General features: G+C 53.2%; 1 protein-coding gene across 5 annotated transcripts in view; it reads right to left on the bottom strand.

Moving 5' to 3' along the window:
* Positions 1 to 1,970: 1,970 nt before the first annotated feature.
* DRP2 (dystrophin related protein 2) overlaps positions 1,971 to 17,982 on the bottom strand; it is a 59,596-nt gene continuing 43,584 nt past the window's right edge. For 2 of the 5 annotated variants that reach the window (XM_045030873.1, XM_045030875.1), the window contains exons 9-24: positions 17,517 to 17,577; positions 16,498 to 16,559; positions 15,985 to 16,059; positions 15,187 to 15,388; positions 14,773 to 14,858; positions 14,165 to 14,322; positions 13,693 to 13,859; positions 12,483 to 12,594; positions 11,802 to 11,938; positions 11,346 to 11,411; positions 9,895 to 9,960; positions 9,468 to 9,611; positions 8,329 to 8,566; positions 7,978 to 8,098; positions 7,486 to 7,572; positions 1,971 to 6,642 (exon numbers count right to left, since the gene is read on the bottom strand). In XM_045030873.1, coding sequence (XP_044886808.1) covers positions 6,623 to 6,642; positions 7,486 to 7,572; positions 7,978 to 8,098; positions 8,329 to 8,566; positions 9,468 to 9,611; positions 9,895 to 9,960; positions 11,346 to 11,411; positions 11,802 to 11,938; positions 12,483 to 12,594; positions 13,693 to 13,859; positions 14,165 to 14,322; positions 14,773 to 14,858; positions 15,187 to 15,388; positions 15,985 to 16,059; positions 16,498 to 16,559; positions 17,517 to 17,577 — 1,802 coding nt within the window. In that variant the 3' untranslated portion in view covers positions 1,971 to 6,622. Of the gene's footprint in view, positions 6,643 to 7,435; positions 7,573 to 7,977; positions 8,099 to 8,328; positions 8,567 to 9,467; positions 9,612 to 9,894; positions 9,961 to 11,345; positions 11,412 to 11,801; positions 11,939 to 12,482; positions 12,595 to 13,692; positions 13,860 to 14,164; positions 14,323 to 14,772; positions 14,859 to 15,186; positions 15,389 to 15,984; positions 16,060 to 16,497; positions 16,560 to 17,516; positions 17,578 to 17,982 lie in introns of those variants that run through there. The other 3 variants (XM_045030871.1, XM_045030872.1, XM_045030874.1) reach the window with 2 other exon arrangements.

Here is a 17,982-nt window from a genome sequence, read left to right as displayed (position 1 = left end):
CAGCACCCTGCACAACACCACCCCTGCCCACAGCCCCACCACAACGGCCCAGCACCCCCCACACAACCACCACTCCCTAGTCCCCAACACACACACATCCTCCCTGCCCCTTCACAGTCCAGCACCTCCCCAAGCCCTGTCTCCCAGCCACACGGGCCCTGCTGGGAGGTGACTGTGTCTGCCAGGCTGAGCCAGGGCTGGTCCCAGGGCCGGGAATCGCTCTGGCCCCTTGGGAGTGGCGCAATCAGCCAGGCCAGGACCTGCCCTGGCCGGGGACCCTCAAGATGCACTTGCTTGGAGGGGCCCAGCCAAGCCCTCCGCACTGTCTCCCCCCGCCCCCACACACACACCCCCAGCTGAGACTGCTCAGGGTTCTGCACCAGTCCCAGGCGGCTCAGCTCTGAGGAGACAGGTGAGGCCCCACAGGTGGTAGGAAGCAGAGACTGCGGTCTGGCCAGGGAGCTGAGAGGAGCAGGGGGGTGGGGCCAGGGGGTGGGGCCGAGAGAAGCAAGTGGTGGGCGGAGGGAGCCAGCAGAGCAGGCCGGGGCCCCTTCTGAGCATGGGCCCAGCTCCATGGAGCCACTGTAAACCCAGCACTGCCTTAGGCAAGTCCTTCAGCTCATCTGTGCCTTAGTTCCCTCATTTGGGGTGCTGAGGCATAATCAGCTTGTCAAGAACTTTGAGATTCTCAGGACAATATGCCTGGACCTGTTAGGCTAAGGGCAGGACAAAGGCAACCGAAAAGCCAGTCTCCTGGCTAAGAGTAGGCGGCTGGGTAAAACCGGTACCAGCCTAGAGTCACTAGAGCCCAAAGCGTGTTTTGGAGTGGGGAGATGGAGAGGGTTTGGCAGGAGGAGGAGAAATCTCTTTCCAGGGTTTCCTGTCTCATTGTGCACTTGGAATCCACTGTTTGTTTTTTCACACAACAGGGAAAGAAAAATGGTCTAAGATGGGAATGTGGGACTTTACAACCACGGCCATGGGTTTGAGCCGTTTTTTTAAAAAATTGAGCAGATTTTGTCAGAGTTTAGCTATAATCAGAGAACAGCCAGGAAAACCAGCACCTCCTTTATATAATGACCCCTTTGTGTATCCAGACTCCTAACAACTTGCTGCTAATGACAAACATTCACACCTGCAGAGCCAGCGGTGCCCTGGGAGAGGGAGCTGGATTCTGGTCTGGCCTTGTTTCATATACAGAATTGTTAATGAAGTTCCCATTCAGGGGCGGCTCTAGACATTTTGCCGCCCCAAGCACGGCGGCACGCTGCGGGGGGCGCTCTGCCGGTTGCCGGTTCCGTAGCTCCGGTGGACCTCCCGCAGGCGTGCCTGTGGAGGGTCCGCTGGTCCCGCGGCTCCCCCGGACCCTCCGCAGGCACGCCTGTGGGAGGTCCACCAGAGCCGCCTGCCGCCCTCCTGGCGACCGGCAGAGCGCCCCCCGCGGCATGCTGCCCCAAGCATGCGCTTGGCGTGCTGGGGTCTGGAGCCGCCCCTGTTCCCATTGCAAAGCCATTAGTCCTGGCAGCGATGCATGAGCCAAAGAAGAAGCCAACTCTGCTTCCAGATCCCAGGGTGAGTTTGTGGCACTGGCAGAGAGGAAAAACACCACTTTACTTGTAAACCAAGCAAATTTGGTCTGGAGTAGAACCATAGCCACCCACAGGAATCTGAGCAGTGGTTCACTCATCCGAGCCCCCGTGCCAGGTTCTTGCAAGGAAGGGAACAGAGAAAGGAGGGAATGGATGGATGATTGTGCAGTAACATACTCATGAGGGAGGTTGCCAGTACTCTGGCACTTAGCAGGGGGATGCAGACAGGGAAGCCCAGAATGGCAGCTTCACAGGGAGAGAGGGAGGGGAAACAACAGAAATAACAACAAGGCCAAAGCACCAGCCAAAGTAGCAATATAAATACAAATTTATTCTCTTTCCAGAGCAGAAATGGAGAGAAGCCAGTGAGGACAGCACCACAGCAAACAGTACCCAGAGTTAGCTTCCCAGCTTTAACAGATATCCTGAACTCACTTATGCACAATACAATCCTTGCTTAATAAAGAAAACATCCTAGAGGTTCGGTCAATTGGCCTGGGCTGTATCTTTACTTACAGCGCAGAGCTAGCTCAGGGAGAGATCTCAGATTCTCTACAGATGCCCTTTCCAAAGCAAAAGAGGGCAAAGCAATCAGGTCTGATCCTCCAAGGCATTTAGGCACCTAACTCATGGGAATTAAGTGCCGAAATACCTTTGAGGATCTGGGCCTCTGTGATTAAGGGAAGGAGCTCAGAGGAGGTACAAGAGAAAATGGGGGCCTGCCATTTTATAGCTAAAACCCCCACTAATTACATTAGTGTATCAGGTGGTTTTAATCAGGGCCTAGACTAGCACTCATAGCAAAGAGAACTCTGGAGTGCCGCAGAGATGGGGAGCCAAACATGGACGGGGGAAGAGGGAGAATGCTGTAGATAGGTCTGAGATTGGGGAATGCCCAGGAACACTTGTATTCAAGGAGGGCAAAGCACAGGGGACTGCAAGGAGCACCAGGGGTTGAGGGTCTAGTAAAGCAGTGGGACACTTCAGCTGCAGGGGGTCACATTCTCTGGGCTTATTGCACTGTCAATAACTATCAATCGTTTCGTGTTCCAATGGAACACTAAGACACGAACCCTGGCGCTCAGATTGGCAGTGCCTTGGGGGTGTTTCCACCTTCCTCTGTAGCAGGAGGGCATGGGTCACTTGCCAGGATTATCTGGGGGTCTCGTTTAATCATTTCCCTGACACTGCAGGGGCCTCGGGGACTGGTGCACCTCATTCCCTCTGTTCTCTGCCTGTAGCATGTCAGAATCTAGTGTCCTGTGATACTTGGCCTAATTCTGGTTGTTGGGTTTGGTGTGCGTGGGCTGGGCTGTTGATGGCTTGCGATACGGGAGGTCAGACTAGTGGTGGTCCCTTCTGGCCTTAAGCTCTGTGACTCAGTCACTGATCATGCCGTCCACTGCTCTCAACCAGTTGGGGAGACGAGTGGGCCCTGGCCTCTGCACCCTAGAAGAGAGTTTTCATGCAGGGAAAAGCAATGACTCCTGAACATGCTTTTAGAGGTGCCTTTGCCCTAATCTTGCCTCTCTCACTCATTCTTAGCTACTTCCCAGTCTCGGCCTTCTACAGGCAAAACAATATCCCTGCTAGCCCTTCTCCAGTTTGCTAGCAGAGGGAGCCATCTCCTGTCCCATCCCACAGCTGATAATGGGTGGCTCCAATCATCACTGCAGCAGGGCCCTTGGCCTAGGTCTCCATGTGGCAGGCAGCCTAGGAAGCCACAGCCCACGGTAGGAACAAACCCTTCCTGGCTCTCCTAGCACTAGGGCTAAGCGATTTGTGCCTGTGCTGCATAGTGGTAAAGTAGATGAGGTGAACAACACCTGTCTGCACTTGCTCCTCTCCCTTAGGGCTTGACTAGGCTGGAGAGGGTGCAATTGAGGTTTCCTCTCCTTTTCTCTTGGCCTCTGCCTAGAGGGAAAAGTGTAACAGTTTGGTCCGGATTAATCTGAGGCTACTCCTTCCTGATGGACTGGAGCCAGGAGGACCAGCATGGAGCCGGACATGGGTTGGGGAGATTCCCAATGGGGGCAAAGCCAGCAGCAGTTCCTCTGGGGAGCAACAACTGCAGAGGGTGCTCTCACTTGTCCAGGTCTGTGTCTCAGGCAGTTCCATCTGTGAGAGTTCTCCCCAGCTTCCGGCAGCATCACTCAGCCTGAGCTTTCTGCACTGGTCCCAAACACCGAACTTGCAAGACTGTCTCTGCAGTGAAACGTGCTCCTCCACTAGATTGGCCAATCCCCACGCACGAGTGGCTCCAGTGCTCCACTGACAACATTCCTGGTAGAGAATGGGCCACAGCAACGTCCATCGCGGCAACACTGGAGAGAACATTGTGTTGCTCCTCACACACAATCCACAGCCTTCTACAGCTGCCCTAATATAGGAGAAGTCACCACATTTGGCTACTCAATACACATTAACCCTACTGCCCTACATGCTACAGTAAGCTTAATACCACAATCCACAGCACCTCCAGTAAACAGCATGCTATAGCAATCCTAGCAATCTACAGCGCTTTCAATATACCTCACATGACAGCAATTCACAGGGCTGCTAAGAGACACCAAAATCCACAGGACCTTTTACTACACATCACAGATCACAGCAACTCCAATGCACAATGTACAGTGTCTACTGCAAGCCTCATAATCCACAATATGCTATACCAAACAAGATCCACAACATGACACAATATACCACCACAAAATCAGTATCACACAGAACCTCGGAGACACAGTGCACTCCCTCAAACCTAACACAGCACTCTAAAGCGCCTTATATCCACCACAATGCAGCCACCTTATCAGGCCACAACACACCACCACAGTCCTAACATAGTCCACAGCATCTTCAATGCACAAGAGCAAACAACAAAGCATGCCAGAACTTTTCCAGTGCACAGCTGCAGCAGTCAGATCCCCACAACATAGGCTATTTCAACTCTGGAATTCTGTGATGAGTTCCCCATATAAAATGCCTAATGTCATCGGCTTTGGAGAATGCAGCAACCCCAACACACATAGTCTGCATACAACATTCCACGTTGTTCTTCATAAAACCTCCTATTATGCCTCTACTACACTGCAACCTTATTGCCTCGCACCCCACAGCCCATCCCCCCGAAATAGAACATTCCACCCCATTCCCAGGGGACCTTTCCCCACTGGAGAACATGTTGCAGCTCCCCAGCTCTGCAGCCTACTCAACCATAACACTTTGCCCCAGACAGATAACTTTCTAGAGCCTTCCAGATCCAAGTGTTCCAGAGAACACGTTGCTATGCTACAAAACACAACACAATCCTGCATGCTTGCAACACAAGTTTTGTACACCACCCCCCGTGCCAAATAGCTCCCTCATTTAAGGAGAGACCCCACTTGTACCCTCTGGGCTCCCAAACCAAACAGCTCCCTGGGTTGCAGCAAATGGTCTAGGGGCCCTAGCTCCAGATGAAGAAAGAGATTTTTAGAAGCACAATGGAGCTCACCAGAGCACAGCTCCATCTCCTTCCTGGTATTGCTCTGGCCAGTGCCACTGGCTCACAACAGAATGTCACAATACAACATGATGTCCTGATACATCACAATGGCTCAGTGTCACCAAGAGATGTGAGCTCGCCCATTTCTCTTGCAACACCCTGGAAGAAAAGGAGCACATTTACCTAACAGACAGAGAAATGGAGGAGAGCCTGCCGTACGGGATGGAATTGCTAAATGGGCATCACAAAGTCGGTGAGCAGCCAGGGGACCAGAGCTAAAGTCTCCAATGGCTTCAGGAGAGATGAATATGGAGAACCCACTAGACACACGTCTTTGTTGCTGGGATAATCCCCCATTTCCAATGTGTTGAGATTCAGCTGATAGATTAGGGCCACCTGTTTTATTTAGTTGGATTTTCCATCATGGGGGGAGCTGCGGTCCCTTGGGAGGGGAGGTTGTTCCAGCCCCGACTCCAGTGTTATGGTGACAGACAGCTCGGAAGGAAAATGAACTCTGGATTCGCATCCTACTCATCACCACTAGTCAAGCCCACTGCACTGAGGTCCCCTAGGGGGAGTTTCCAGGCCAGGGGCAGCACAAACCATGCCTCTGATGGTATATTGTAAGATTAAATGAAGGTGCTGTCCCTTCAAAAGCAGATGCTAGAATAGACCCAATGAGTGAGGCGGAAATTAACACTGAACAAGGTATTAAAATTTAATGCGTGAGTGAGTCCACGATAGTATTTAAGTACAGAATATATGCTACAGCTCTCTGTTATAAAGCTCCTCTCCAGATAAGGCTACTAGCTGGGCTGAAGCTGTATTATTGACTCCTCCCTTCCCCCTTTCGCCCTCCTGCACTGTTCCCATTAGGCAAGCACCCCCAGCCGGGACCTGGAGATCCTGGGGTAGCAGGCAATTGACAGAGTTCAGTTAGTCACACTCACAGCCTTTGGCAGCTAACAAAAAAGGTATTAAAACAGATGCTCGGAGGCTGTTTACTGTCCAGTTGCTGCGGGAGCATTAGGCTGCCTGGTGCCCAGCAGGAGGCTGTCTGGGAGCAGAACCAGCCCACACTGCTGAAGTGGGCCAAGGCTGGGCTGGGCTGGGCTCTGCCATCCCCTGTAGGCGATTTCCTTACCTGTCTTACATCAGTCACAAGGAGGGCGACAGTTTGTGACCGGCAAGGGAGGGGGAAGTCTCTGCTCGTGTTTCATGTTCAACACCATCTCAGGGTTTCAGTTCCTGGGTTTCTTTTGAATGCTTTATAGAGTTCCTTAAATTCAGACCCCAGCACACTTGGTCGGAACTGGCTGGTCCTCAGGGTGGCTCCAGCCAGCACTCCAAAGAGCCTTCAGTCACATTCCCACGTGGCCAGTGGGAGTTCCCCTGAGATCTTCTGACGTTGGTGGATTTCATGAAGGCCATTCCACTGGAGTGCCCCCAAGAGGGTCCGAGGGAAGCCCATCCCAGGAGGAGTGTGAGAGGCGGGAGAGGAAAGCAGCCAAGAAGCTGGTTAGACAAAGCCTCTTACCCACAGGAGGTGTTAGATAAGGGAGGTCACACCTGAAAGAAAAGCCAAGAGGTCACATGAGATGGAATTTGGAAACTATCACATTAATAAACTGAGTGGAGGGAGATTCGCCAGAAAGTTCTCCCCTGCCGTTCTCCCCAGCACACACACAGGAACCCCTGGGTCTGTTGTGCTGGAGCAGGAAAGGAGGTTTACATGGAGGATTATGGAGCTATAACACTAGATTAAAAGAGCAGCCATGTCCAGTAGCTATTAAAGAGGCATTGCTCAAGCAATAGCCTAGTGTTAGAGGTGCTAAATCCCCCAAGCCCTATCCAAAGACCATGCTGGTGTTGTGAGAAGAGAGTGGGCCATTCAGAGTAACACCAGCTACTAAACATTCCCAGCTGAGAATGGGCTTTTTCTGGGTATCCAGGAGGACACGAGTGATTTCTTCAGATATGTAAGGGGTCTGGTCTTTGCCGCCTCATTAGAGTGATGGGTAGTGGCTCCAGGCTGGGACGGAGAGAGGGGAGTTGGTTCGAGGTGATCAGATCTAGCGATACCAGGAACCGGATGGGGTCAGGTATGTTCCTCTTCAGGAGCAGTGGAAACCATCTGGAGCACAGGGCTCCCGTGACTGATGTCTCTCTCCAGGGCAGAAGGCTGCAGTTCTTAGCAGTTCTGGAGCTTTTCCACAGTTAGGGGGAATTCCTCCTCCTCCTCCCTGAAATCTGTGCCACCGCAAGTCCAAGCAGCTCTTTGGCAGTGGGTGACTGCTAGGACTCAATTGTTGCAGGACTGGCTGAACGAGGGCTAGGGATTCATTTGAGCCAAGTGAGACACTCATTTTAGAGAGGAGTAAGAAACCAGCCAAGGGGATTTCACTCCAGTACCTTGGGAGTTGGGGAAGGCACTCCTCAGTTTCTCCATGATGTCCTCCAAACACAGACTGACATCCCGTGCCCTCGTCTCCACCTCATCTGGGGAACAAGAGGAGTAGAGAAAAGGCAGAGCTGCGATTATAGGCATTTTTCAGAGATTTAACTCTATATGATACCAGGTAGGCTAGATCCACAAGGCAGGACAGTGTGATCAGGAGACAGGGCAGGGACTGGCAGCACTGCAGAGAGACGCCCTGTTCATGGGGCTAGGCCGTGCAGGGCTGCTCATAAAGCAGAGGGATGGAGAGCCTAGAAAGCAAATCTCTGTGTTTCATAGCAAGGCAGACCAGGAAGGTGAGGGGCTGGTGACAGCAGCGCGACTGAGTGCACTGGACATTCCAGCTCTCCACTCTGAACAGCAGATGAATGGGCCTTTTTTGTAGCACAACAAACCAGGGCTGGCAAGGGGCACTAGAGATCTAACGTCCAGCTCCAGAGCCTTACCTGCAGTTTCGGTTTCAGGGGTGTTGTGCTCCTTCTCCCTGGGCTGACTTCCCTCCGACGGATGGGGCGAGGAAGCCAAGGAAGAGGCCGCAGAGCCATTGATGTCCAAGTCAGTCGGTGGCTGGAAAGAGAAAGGAGACTTCATAAAAAAGTTTTCTGCTGCTCCCTGGTTCCACGTTCCTCCTTCCTTGACCTTGGCCTGCAACCTTCTGCACATCCATTACCAGAACCTGCCACCCATATCAGCCTTCCCCCCGCAGTGTTGCAGTTCTTCTCCCAGGCCCATCAAACCAAAGCCCTCTCAGATACTGGACCCTGCACCCTGCTCTCCCTCCGATCCCCGTGAGGTACCTGCAGTAGCAACTCTCTCAGGCGGTGCAGCTGGGATTCCAGCTGCTTGTTATGGTCCTCCAGGATCTGCATTCGGGTCTCCAGGCGGCTCTTGTGTTGCCGAAGGATCCTTGCCTCAGCCAGGAGCTCATCGTTGTGTGGGTCTTGGGCTGATTCTGGAGACCCTTCTGCCACAGTGGGGGACTCCACTGCCTCATCGTGTTGCCATTTCAGACGTTTCAGCTCTCCTTGGAGGATCCTGCAGAAGGGACAGTCAGGCTCCAAGCAGCAACTCTACCAGCTTCGGAGACAAGACTGGAATCCCTGAACTGGCCCCCATCAGCAGCTGTGGGCACGGGATGGACAATCCGCCATCAAGAAAGCCCTGCTGGGCTGATTTCTTACCATCAGGTTTGTCTGAGGGCTCAGGATCCAGCATCCTGCTGAATTCTCTGCCTGGCACCAAGTCAATACCTGCCCCTCGTTCTGCACCAGTTCCCAACAGTTTTCTAAACATGTCAGCAATGAACTAAACTTGCAGAAAACAAATAGCTTAGCTCTGGGAAATAGCCTCCCTCTGAACCTAGCTCTGTGCCTGGCAGATGGCTCCTCGGTGCTTGGGCTAGGGTGATAAATCAAAGAAATGGGAGACGGAAGAGACCCGTGATGGCTTGTTCAGCTAGTACCTAGGTCAGGGCAAAACTGCTCCCTGCAGAATATTTTCCAGTCTTGCTTTAGATGTCCCAGATAACAGGGCTCCTGCCACTTCCCACGGGAGACTGTGCCACTTTAATACCGCTCACTCTCCAGAAGTTTGATTACTAGTGAGCCTACATGTCCCCTTCCTCCACTTCACCCCATTACTCCAAGTTATACTTACTGGAGCTAAACAAGGCAGCTCTGTGCCGTGTCCTGTCCCGTCCAAACACCTGCAGGCAGTTCTCATGTCTCAGTCAAGCTAGACATATTGTGCTCTTTCCATCCCTCTCCATCAGTCACTCCCCCCAGCCCCTGCAATCCTTTCCATGGCTCCTCTCTGAACTCCCGCCTGCTCGTCCAGCCCTTGGTGAGCAGGCTAAGATAGTGTTTCTCTGGCTCCTTTCCCCTTTGAACCAACCCCCGTCTCACTTTCTAGCTATGGCTTTTGGCCACACACATACCTGTTCTCATCCTCTAAGTGGGCCAGGATTCTCTCCAGCTCCCCCTTATCCTCCGTGTTGAGGCTGTCCTCAACCTTTGGGCTGCACACCAGCTCTCTGTCTGTGATTGGGCTGGAGTGACGCAACAGGTACTGATCCTCATCCCTGTCACAAAACACCAGGGGGAGATCAGTGAGGAAACTCTAGCGATGGGAGCGCGAGTGGAAGGAACAGCTGCAGGGAGGCGGTTGTGTACAGGAGAGGCTGGTTCTGTATTGCTTAGAGCAAAGGAATTGAACTCCTGGGTACAGAGGGCACCACAGATAGGGCAGGACAGATAATAGAGGAGGAGCTTCTCACATGCCCCAGCCAGCCAGCCTCAGTATATCTCCCCATGTAAGCATTGCAGAGAAATACATTCAAAATATAGAGAGATACATCAACTCACAGGCTATCGTCTGGGGACAAGCTGTCATTGAACAAGGAACAGTTCTGGCTTTCCATCTCTGCGAGCCTGGGGAAACAAAACTGTGTTCATACGTGCCCAGGAGAACCAGTGGATGTTTCTGTATGTTCTATGCGCCACAGTTCCTGGGGTCTCCTGCAGATGACTAGACTGGACGTCTTCCCAGCTGTTCTGACCCCAGTGTCCATGTCACTTTTTTTTTGTTCTAAGTGGGGAGCAGGAGTAGGGGGACACCCTGCCTTTGCCCCCCACCCCCACCCCCTGCCCAGCAAGCAGGAGTCTCCAAGGCAGAGGGCAGGAACAGCACACGGCAGTGCGGGGAGGGACAGCTGAACTGCCGACAATTGCTAGCCTGCTGGGCAGCTGCTGCACGGGGAACTTAGGGGAACGGGGAGCTGATAGTGGGGCTGCTGGACCACCCTGGTTCCAAGCCCCCACCAGCTAGCTGCAACAGGCTGCTCTTCCTGCAAGCAGTGAACAAAGCCGGTGACTGCCAAACGATGTTATAAGGGAGCACTGCGTAACTTAAACAAGCATGTTCCCTACTTGATCAGCAACGTAACAACGAAACAGTGTTAACCGAGACGACTTTAAGTGAGGAGTTACTGTATATGGACTGCAATCCTATCTGGAGGGTGGGGCAGTGTTAGGGCACTGGTCTGGGAGACCCAGAGTCAATTCCTAGCTTCATCACAGAGCCCCAGATGGCCTTGCCCTAGGCACTTAGGCCCAGATCCACACAGATGTTTATGCTTCTAAATCATTGATTTAAATGGAAGTTGAAGCCTAAATACCTGTGTGGATCGGGGCCCTGTCTCTGTGCTCAGTTCCGCACCCAGGCGATGGGGACAATAGCACTGCCCTGTCTCACAAGGGTGTTGGGAGGAGCAATGCTTTATGGATTGGGAGGCTACAGCAGTGGGGGCCATGAAGTCCCATGGGGCAACCTGAGGCAGGTGCCTGGGAACAAAAACCCCAAGGGCATTGGTGAGGGTGTAACTGGCTCCAACAGGGGTCTGGCTTGTCTCTTAGGGGAAGTGTGGCAGCTTAGTAGGCCTCTTCTTTAAATACAAAATTCATGAATGAAAATAAAGGTCCTGTAGAAACAGAATGGTCACATCGCAGCCCAGATTAGCCCATCTGGGGATCCCACTCCAAAGGGAGCCCCTGCAGCTGCGTCACTACCCTTCTTCCCCCACTCCCAGGACGAGGGCTCCATGTTTTGGAACTAACCTGAGCCAATTTTAGCCATGATCCCTGCCTGTGAAGTGACTTTAGTGAGTGTTGCCTGGAAAGACCCAGCAGAGGGGTGTGTTGTGAGGGTGGGGGCACTTGAATTACTGGGGTTACTTCAGCCTGCAAACTGCAGAGTGAAGGCTGCACACAAGGTGGACAGAGGACCTCACTGGGCATCCTGCACCAGCGTGTGGTACCTGCTGGCGAAGTGTTCGATCCGGGAGTGGGTATCGGCATGCGGTAACATCGGGGAGGAGGCCGGTCTGGAAAAGACACACACAGGTCAGTGAGGCTCTATGGTTCCTTACTCTGACCTCTGACTAGGAGATGCTGCCCCAATCCCATTTGGGTCTAGAAGTGCCAAGGACAGTTTGGAGAAGCATCACTCCCATGAGGTTAAACAGGAGGTTAGAAGCAGCATCTCCACCAAACCCTCCATCAAGGGAGGGCAATGGGAATCCCAGGTCTTCTTCCAAGGCCTAGACACCAATCCAGCCTCTAGAGTGAAACCTGAACCATCTTCACCTTCTGATCCCTGCAGTGGGATCATTTCCATTTGAATTCCACCCCCCTGAACCTGGAAGGCCGCCATCTGTGTGTGGGGTGGGGGGGAAGGATCAGACAGAGCCGGTTGGTGCAACAGTAGCACTCACGTCTCAGTGAAGTCAGCTTCCAGCACAGACTGGACGGGCAGGTAGCCCCTCTGTGGATGCTTGCTGAAGTACTGTTTGGACCGGAACTTGTTTTTTAGGGTCGTAGCAAAGTCCCTCATGTTCTCACTAGAGGTGGTCTGCAGAAAAACAGACACACCGAGGCTTTAGTGAGTAAGGGGTGGGAGCATCCAGAGGAAAGAAATCCCTCAAGTCGAGCCTCAAACAGGGCAGGGGGGAGAGTTTCCAGAGCACAGGCCACAGGTGCATGCAAGAATTGTGCAATGAGCAGGGAAGAGCACGAGCAAACAGCTGCACATGGAATAAGGAGTGTGGCTTGTCAAACCACTGTGCAAGGCCATGCCAACATGCACAGTATTGGAGACTGTCTCTGCACTTCACACGAATGGCTGGAGTGGCAGAGCCTGTGTTTACTGCGAGAGCTTTGTAATCAGCAAAACATACTTGTGTAGGCAGCTTCTGTCACGCACAGGCAGAGCTGAACAAAACATCGGCTAAGCCATTTCTGGCACTGCACAAGGCTACCCGCAGCAGGAGGGGGATACAGCACTGAATGAAGAGTTTCCTGCAATACCCTAGGCTGGCTGCCCGTGGCTCCCTAGCCATGTGAGACTGCGAGTGCTCAGCACTCCCAGCACGACAGCAAGCACCCCAGCTCCTTACCGGGGTATAGTACTCCATGATAGGATAGTGGAGCTTGTTCCCTTTGCTGGCTCGTCCTGTCAGGAAGCAGGTCTGACAGATATCCACATTGAACTGCTTCAGGCTGCGGTACCTGGGAAGATGAAGTGGAGTTAGGGAGACGGCACCAATCTCTGATGCTTTGTCTCCAAGCTTCCCGCTTCCAGGGGCTCTCATCAGGGGACCTCTCTGAGGTACTGTGTCTGGCTCACCCTGTGTGCTCCTCACAGGTCATGGCAGCTCTGGTTTTTCTTGTACATCACTGAATCTAAAGCACAGCTCAGAGACGCTGACCCATTCACTGTCCCCAGAAGCCAGCAAGCTCCCTCCCAGGACAGAGGGTCTCTCCATTTGATATTTGTGGCAGTACCTGTCTGAGGCACTGCTGATACGAATGCCCAAATTATTGAGACATGGAGGTCATAGGTCACATCTAAAACCTACTACAAGTCTAGGGCGAATGGCCTTTTCAGCACACGGCCCAGCTGTTGAACTGCCTCTGCTGGTGGGGGCCAGCCAGTAAGGCCTCCAGAACGGCCACAGCCTCCCCAAGGAGGCTAGACTAACATGCTCCTGGCAGAGACCTCATCTCCCAGCCTCAGGGGAGAGTGGGTGAGGGTGAGGACCCCAGGGTGAGGACCCCACCCCAGCCCTATGGCCCCAGCACACCCTTTTTATTTTAACATGTTTGGTGTGACTATGGCCCTGGGCTGGCGACTGCTATCCGCACATCAGGCATGGCCTGAGCAGCGCAAGCTTCCCTCGGACCTGCTGACAGGCCTCTGCCCTACTGGCATGGGACAGCAGCTCAGTCTCCATGCTGAGGTAGCCAGCCAAGGGTTCCATTAGTACTTGTAGTTGGTGCTTCATGCTGGTCTCTGTCCAGGGAATAAAAGTTATTTCACAGAGACCACGAATGCTTGACAGCTGGGTCAGCTTTCTGTCACGCCCACCCTGAGCCTGGTTTCAGCAGACCCGCCGCCAGGAGACCGGGCTGAGGTCCCATTCCACGCAGGGTCCCCACTCTCACCCACTCTCCCCTGAGGCTAGGAGATGAAGTCTGCCAGGAGCGTGTTTGTCTAGCACTTGGGTGAGATTCATCCCAGTGTAACCCCACTATCACTGGCTCCCACAGAGTTCCCCTTGTTCCTAAACCGGCTGCAGAGTCCGCACACACAGTTGCTCTCCATACCTGAAGCCTTTGATGGGACACAGTTTGCAGACAGAGCACTTGGTTTGGTGCTTCACCTGCTCAGCAATGGTCACTCTGTGCAGGACAGCCAGCCACACCATGGACTGCGGCTCCAGGTTGGCCCATTCCAGGAACTGGATGACCTCGATCACAGGCTTCCCATTACTCTAAGGAAAGAGGAGAGAGACAGGAGCGGATCACGTTGTGAAATACCATCATGGCTTCAAGCACAGAGCAAGGCAGAGAACTCTGCTAGCCAATATCCAGGCGTGGCTCCTGTTCCATCCCCCCATCTCCGCCCCTCTCCCTGCTGAGCTGGTACCATACCCACTCCAGAGAAGGCATGTGCATTACAGGAGGTAGCTCCCCCAGAGCTGTTCCCAGAGCTGCTGCCACTGCCTCTCTGCCCACTGGACGGACCCCTCAGGAAGTGAAAAAGGCAGAAGGAAGCATCGCCACTGACGTTACTTACAAAGCGGAAGCAGCTGCGGACACTGGGCTCCACATTGCTACCCCCAAATGCTGCCACCTCTCCCAACTGGCGCGGAACCTGAATGGCCTCATGCAGCAGGATGCTGAGGTGCCGCTGGTCGCATAGACCGCCGGGATTCGCCACCTGGCCAAAGAGATCTGCCAGGAGATGGCCCAGCACCACAGCAATCAAGAGAACAAGGGTGAGAGACCAACAGCACAGACACTCCCATTACAGTTGTGCAGGTGTGTGTCCCCACCCCCACCCCATGGCTGGGGATGCAGCTTTATTTGGGCAAGAGGAAGGGAAGCGAGAGGACGGAGATGAAACAAGGCTTAGAGCTCTGACCCCGAGACTGACCCTTTGCCACAGCTGAGCTGAGGAGTTCACCTGTGTGTGTCTATATTTGCACTGCAGCATTGTAGTCCCAGCCTAGTAAATTAGGAGGTCTGGGATTCAGAGAAAGAGCAGGAGTCGTGATGCAGAGATTAGTCATGGTAGGAGGCTCCCATCAGGCAGGCCTCCTTGCTCAGAAACTTTACTAAGCCCGGAAGCCTCCCACTCCTGCTCTGACCTAGTTATTCCATGGACCCCGGGTGGTGACTCACACTGGAATTTCTCCTTCACCTCTGTGCCACACAGACATGCAATGCCAGTCTTGAAGGACAGCACACGCATCTTCCCACTGCGACTGCTGAAAAACAGAGAGGTACAACGCTGAGCCCCTCTCTGTTCTGCGAAGGTCGTTTTCTTAACAGAGCCCCGTCAGTGCCTGCTGGGAGTTCAACAGCACGAGCTTCCTCCCAGCAATGCCAGCTGGACCACTGCAATACCAACTTCTTCACAGGAGTGCCCTGCCTATGCCAGCTGGGCCCCAGCCCATGGCAGTGTGAGCTTCCTTGCAGCACCCGCCCAAGCTCCAGCAGTGAGGTTCCCCTCCACGCAGTGCCCAGACAGTGTGCCGGCTCCAGCAGCACCAGCTTTATGGCTTTGAAAGGAATCAGGGAAGTGCGAGCAGGTACCTATCGAAAACGTTGAGCAGCCAGTTGAGACTCATGTCCACGCAGAGCGGCACGTTGACTAGAATGCCCCTCTCTTCCTCCAGCCGCTCATAGAGGGCAGTCAGGCAGTGGATGACCTCCACCACGTCCATCACGCGATCGCTGGGCTGTAGCTCATGCTCATTAAAGATTTCCAAGGCTGTGGCCAGAGTCACCAGGTCCACTGAGCAGGCCAGGGGCAGAGAATTGAGGCATTGGAGGAGCAGGGAACAGGGAAAGGAACATTACAGATCAGAATGGAGAGGAGAGGTATGGACACCTTCTCTGAAGACATCAATCCCAAACAAAAATACATCATCAAAGGGCCACCATCTATTTTAAAGCCACCTTTCTGTCTAGCGTTCTTTCCCCTACTGTGGCCGATCCCAGTCACTGAAAGATTACAGGGAAACAGCGTCTCACTATTTTTTTCTGTGTGTTTACTCTGGCCATTGGAGAGCACTTTGTGTAGCGCCTCACTGTCCAGCGTCTCAGTTTCCCCTCTTTGTGTGGGCCTTCCACAGCAACATAGGAGAGAAAAAGATGCGAAAGCTGAGGAAGATGGGACTGAAAAGCCACAAGAATCACAGGGGATCTGAGGTGAAGTGAGGGTAGGACTGACCCTACCGTTAACATAATTGTCGAAATTGATCAGAGAGAGTTGACAGTCTCATCGAACCAACCCCAATCAGTTGCTCCACTCCAACCTCTCCTTGTAAGCACTGAAAGGCTCCCCAGAGTAGGAGGGCAGGAGAGGCAAGGACAGTGTATGGTACTCACACCGCAGAGCTTTCTGGACACGGCGCAGCTTCATGGCCGTCCGATACGCAGAGAATTTGATGTTGTTCAAATCAGCTGCAAAACAACATGAAAGAATTGACTATAACCATGGCCTGTGCATCTTCATACTCAGCAGCAGGGAAAGGCACACTCACCAGTCACAGACTTGGCTGGGGAAAGTGTCCTTTGAATTAGCACAAAACTCAAGCCAAAAGGATGTTGTGCCAGTTCCAACTCACAAAAGGCTCAATCCTCCATCATGGACAGAAGGTGAGGAGGAGTGAGTGTGACAGAAGAAAGCAAAGAATTACACCAGGTCTCTGCAGAGACTCTGGATCCATTATATCATGGGGAGCTAAGCAGAGGGAGTTCTTCCGCTTGTCAGGTGCACTGGGGGGATTGCTCCGAGTCCCATCATACAAAGGGCGTGGGAAGGAGAGGCTGTGTGAATCAGTGCTCTCCAGGGGCTCATGCGGTGGGCTCCCCAAGGGAGGTGCCTAGAGCAGCTCTTACCTAGGGTTTGGTATAACTCTGTCATCTTGGGGTGGTCCCAGCATGTTGTCTGAGCCTGGTGGCTGGAAAAAAAAAAAAAAGGAAACCAAATCACTAAACCTGTAAATTAACTGGCAGACATGTGAACAGGCAGATGGATGCAGCCAGCCATCACCCCCTTTTTATTGCAAAGGGTCCCCAAATTCTGAGCTGCCCTGGATCAGAGCTCCCTCTGGCCCCAAATTGGGCAGCAGATGCCTGCAGGCCTGTGCCCATCACCTGATGATCCCGTCCTCCCATCTCAGCATAATGGTGCAGAGAGATCCCACATGCTCTCTTATTGGGAGGGGAGGGGAAGCTGATAATACCAAGGGGATTCCCAGTGCACACAGGTGGAATGCATTTTGGAGGCAGGGGGTCCACCCTGGTGGAATCAGGTGTCATGAGCTTGTTTTAACATCACTGTTAATTTCGCCTCCAGCCCCACCTCTTATGGGCTGACTGCTAGGGTCCTTCCTCCTACAACATGCACGCACTACTCTCCAGTGCCCCAATGCCTGCTAACAGCCACTAGGAAGTGTCTGCCAAACTTCTCTCTCTCACACACACACACACACACTCACACACACACACACTCACACACCCACACCCCTCCCCCCCCCCACCTCTAATGTCTGCAAACGTCCCCTCTGCAAAACCTAATGAGAGTCCCCAGAGCTGGGAATCCTGCAAGGGAACACAACTCTTGCCCCAACCACAGCTGAATGTTGGGACCCAGCTAGGTTCCTACCTACACCAGAGACTGAGGAGTCTGCACTGTGATTACAGATCTGCCCTGGGGGAAAAGGGCCACATGGGCTGTGTCCGGTGTGATTGGAAGGCGGTGAGCTCACCGCATGAGATCCTGGAATGGACAGGATTTGTGTTTTACCCCATCAAGACCACGTAGGTCTTATTGGAGGTGAGTGGGAAAGTCACACAGGGGTTGGAAGACAGACAGAGTGCCCAGTCTCTCTTCCAGCCTCTGACTGTACACTTACTTGATGTAGTATGGCACTTTATTGGGTGAAATTGCTCGTTCCCAGGGAACCTGGACAGAGGCTGCAAAGAGAGACAGATATAGACGCTACTGTCAGTCAAACGCCTCTCTGATGAGATCGCAGCCTACCGAGTGCTGTTCTTGGGGAGCAGAGATGAGGTGGGGCTAGGGACGCAGCACTACTTGCACTGTAAATGCAGAAATGGAGTAGCCATCTCTGTGTCCCTAGCCTCACCCCACTCCCCACAGTTGACTATGGACAGGACCCTACCACTGAGACACTGCCATTGCCCCAGGCAGTAGTCTCTGGTCAGTGAAATCCTTCTTTACAAGGTCCATCCTTGAGACACCAATGTGAATCAGTGTGGGTGGGTGTACTGCACTGGATTTGAGTGCTGGAGGGTGTGTTGCTACCCTCTAATGTCTGGGTCACAGTGTATGAGACACCTGCTTCTCTCACTCTCATT

The sequence above is a fragment of the Mauremys mutica genome, chromosome 9 (genome assembly GCF_020497125.1).
Source record: "Mauremys mutica isolate MM-2020 ecotype Southern chromosome 9, ASM2049712v1, whole genome shotgun sequence".
In the NCBI taxonomy this organism is placed as follows: Eukaryota; Metazoa; Chordata; order Testudines; family Geoemydidae; genus Mauremys; species Mauremys mutica.
The sequence above is the reverse complement of the archived record's forward strand: the minus strand, read 5'-3'. Positions and strand labels throughout refer to the sequence as shown.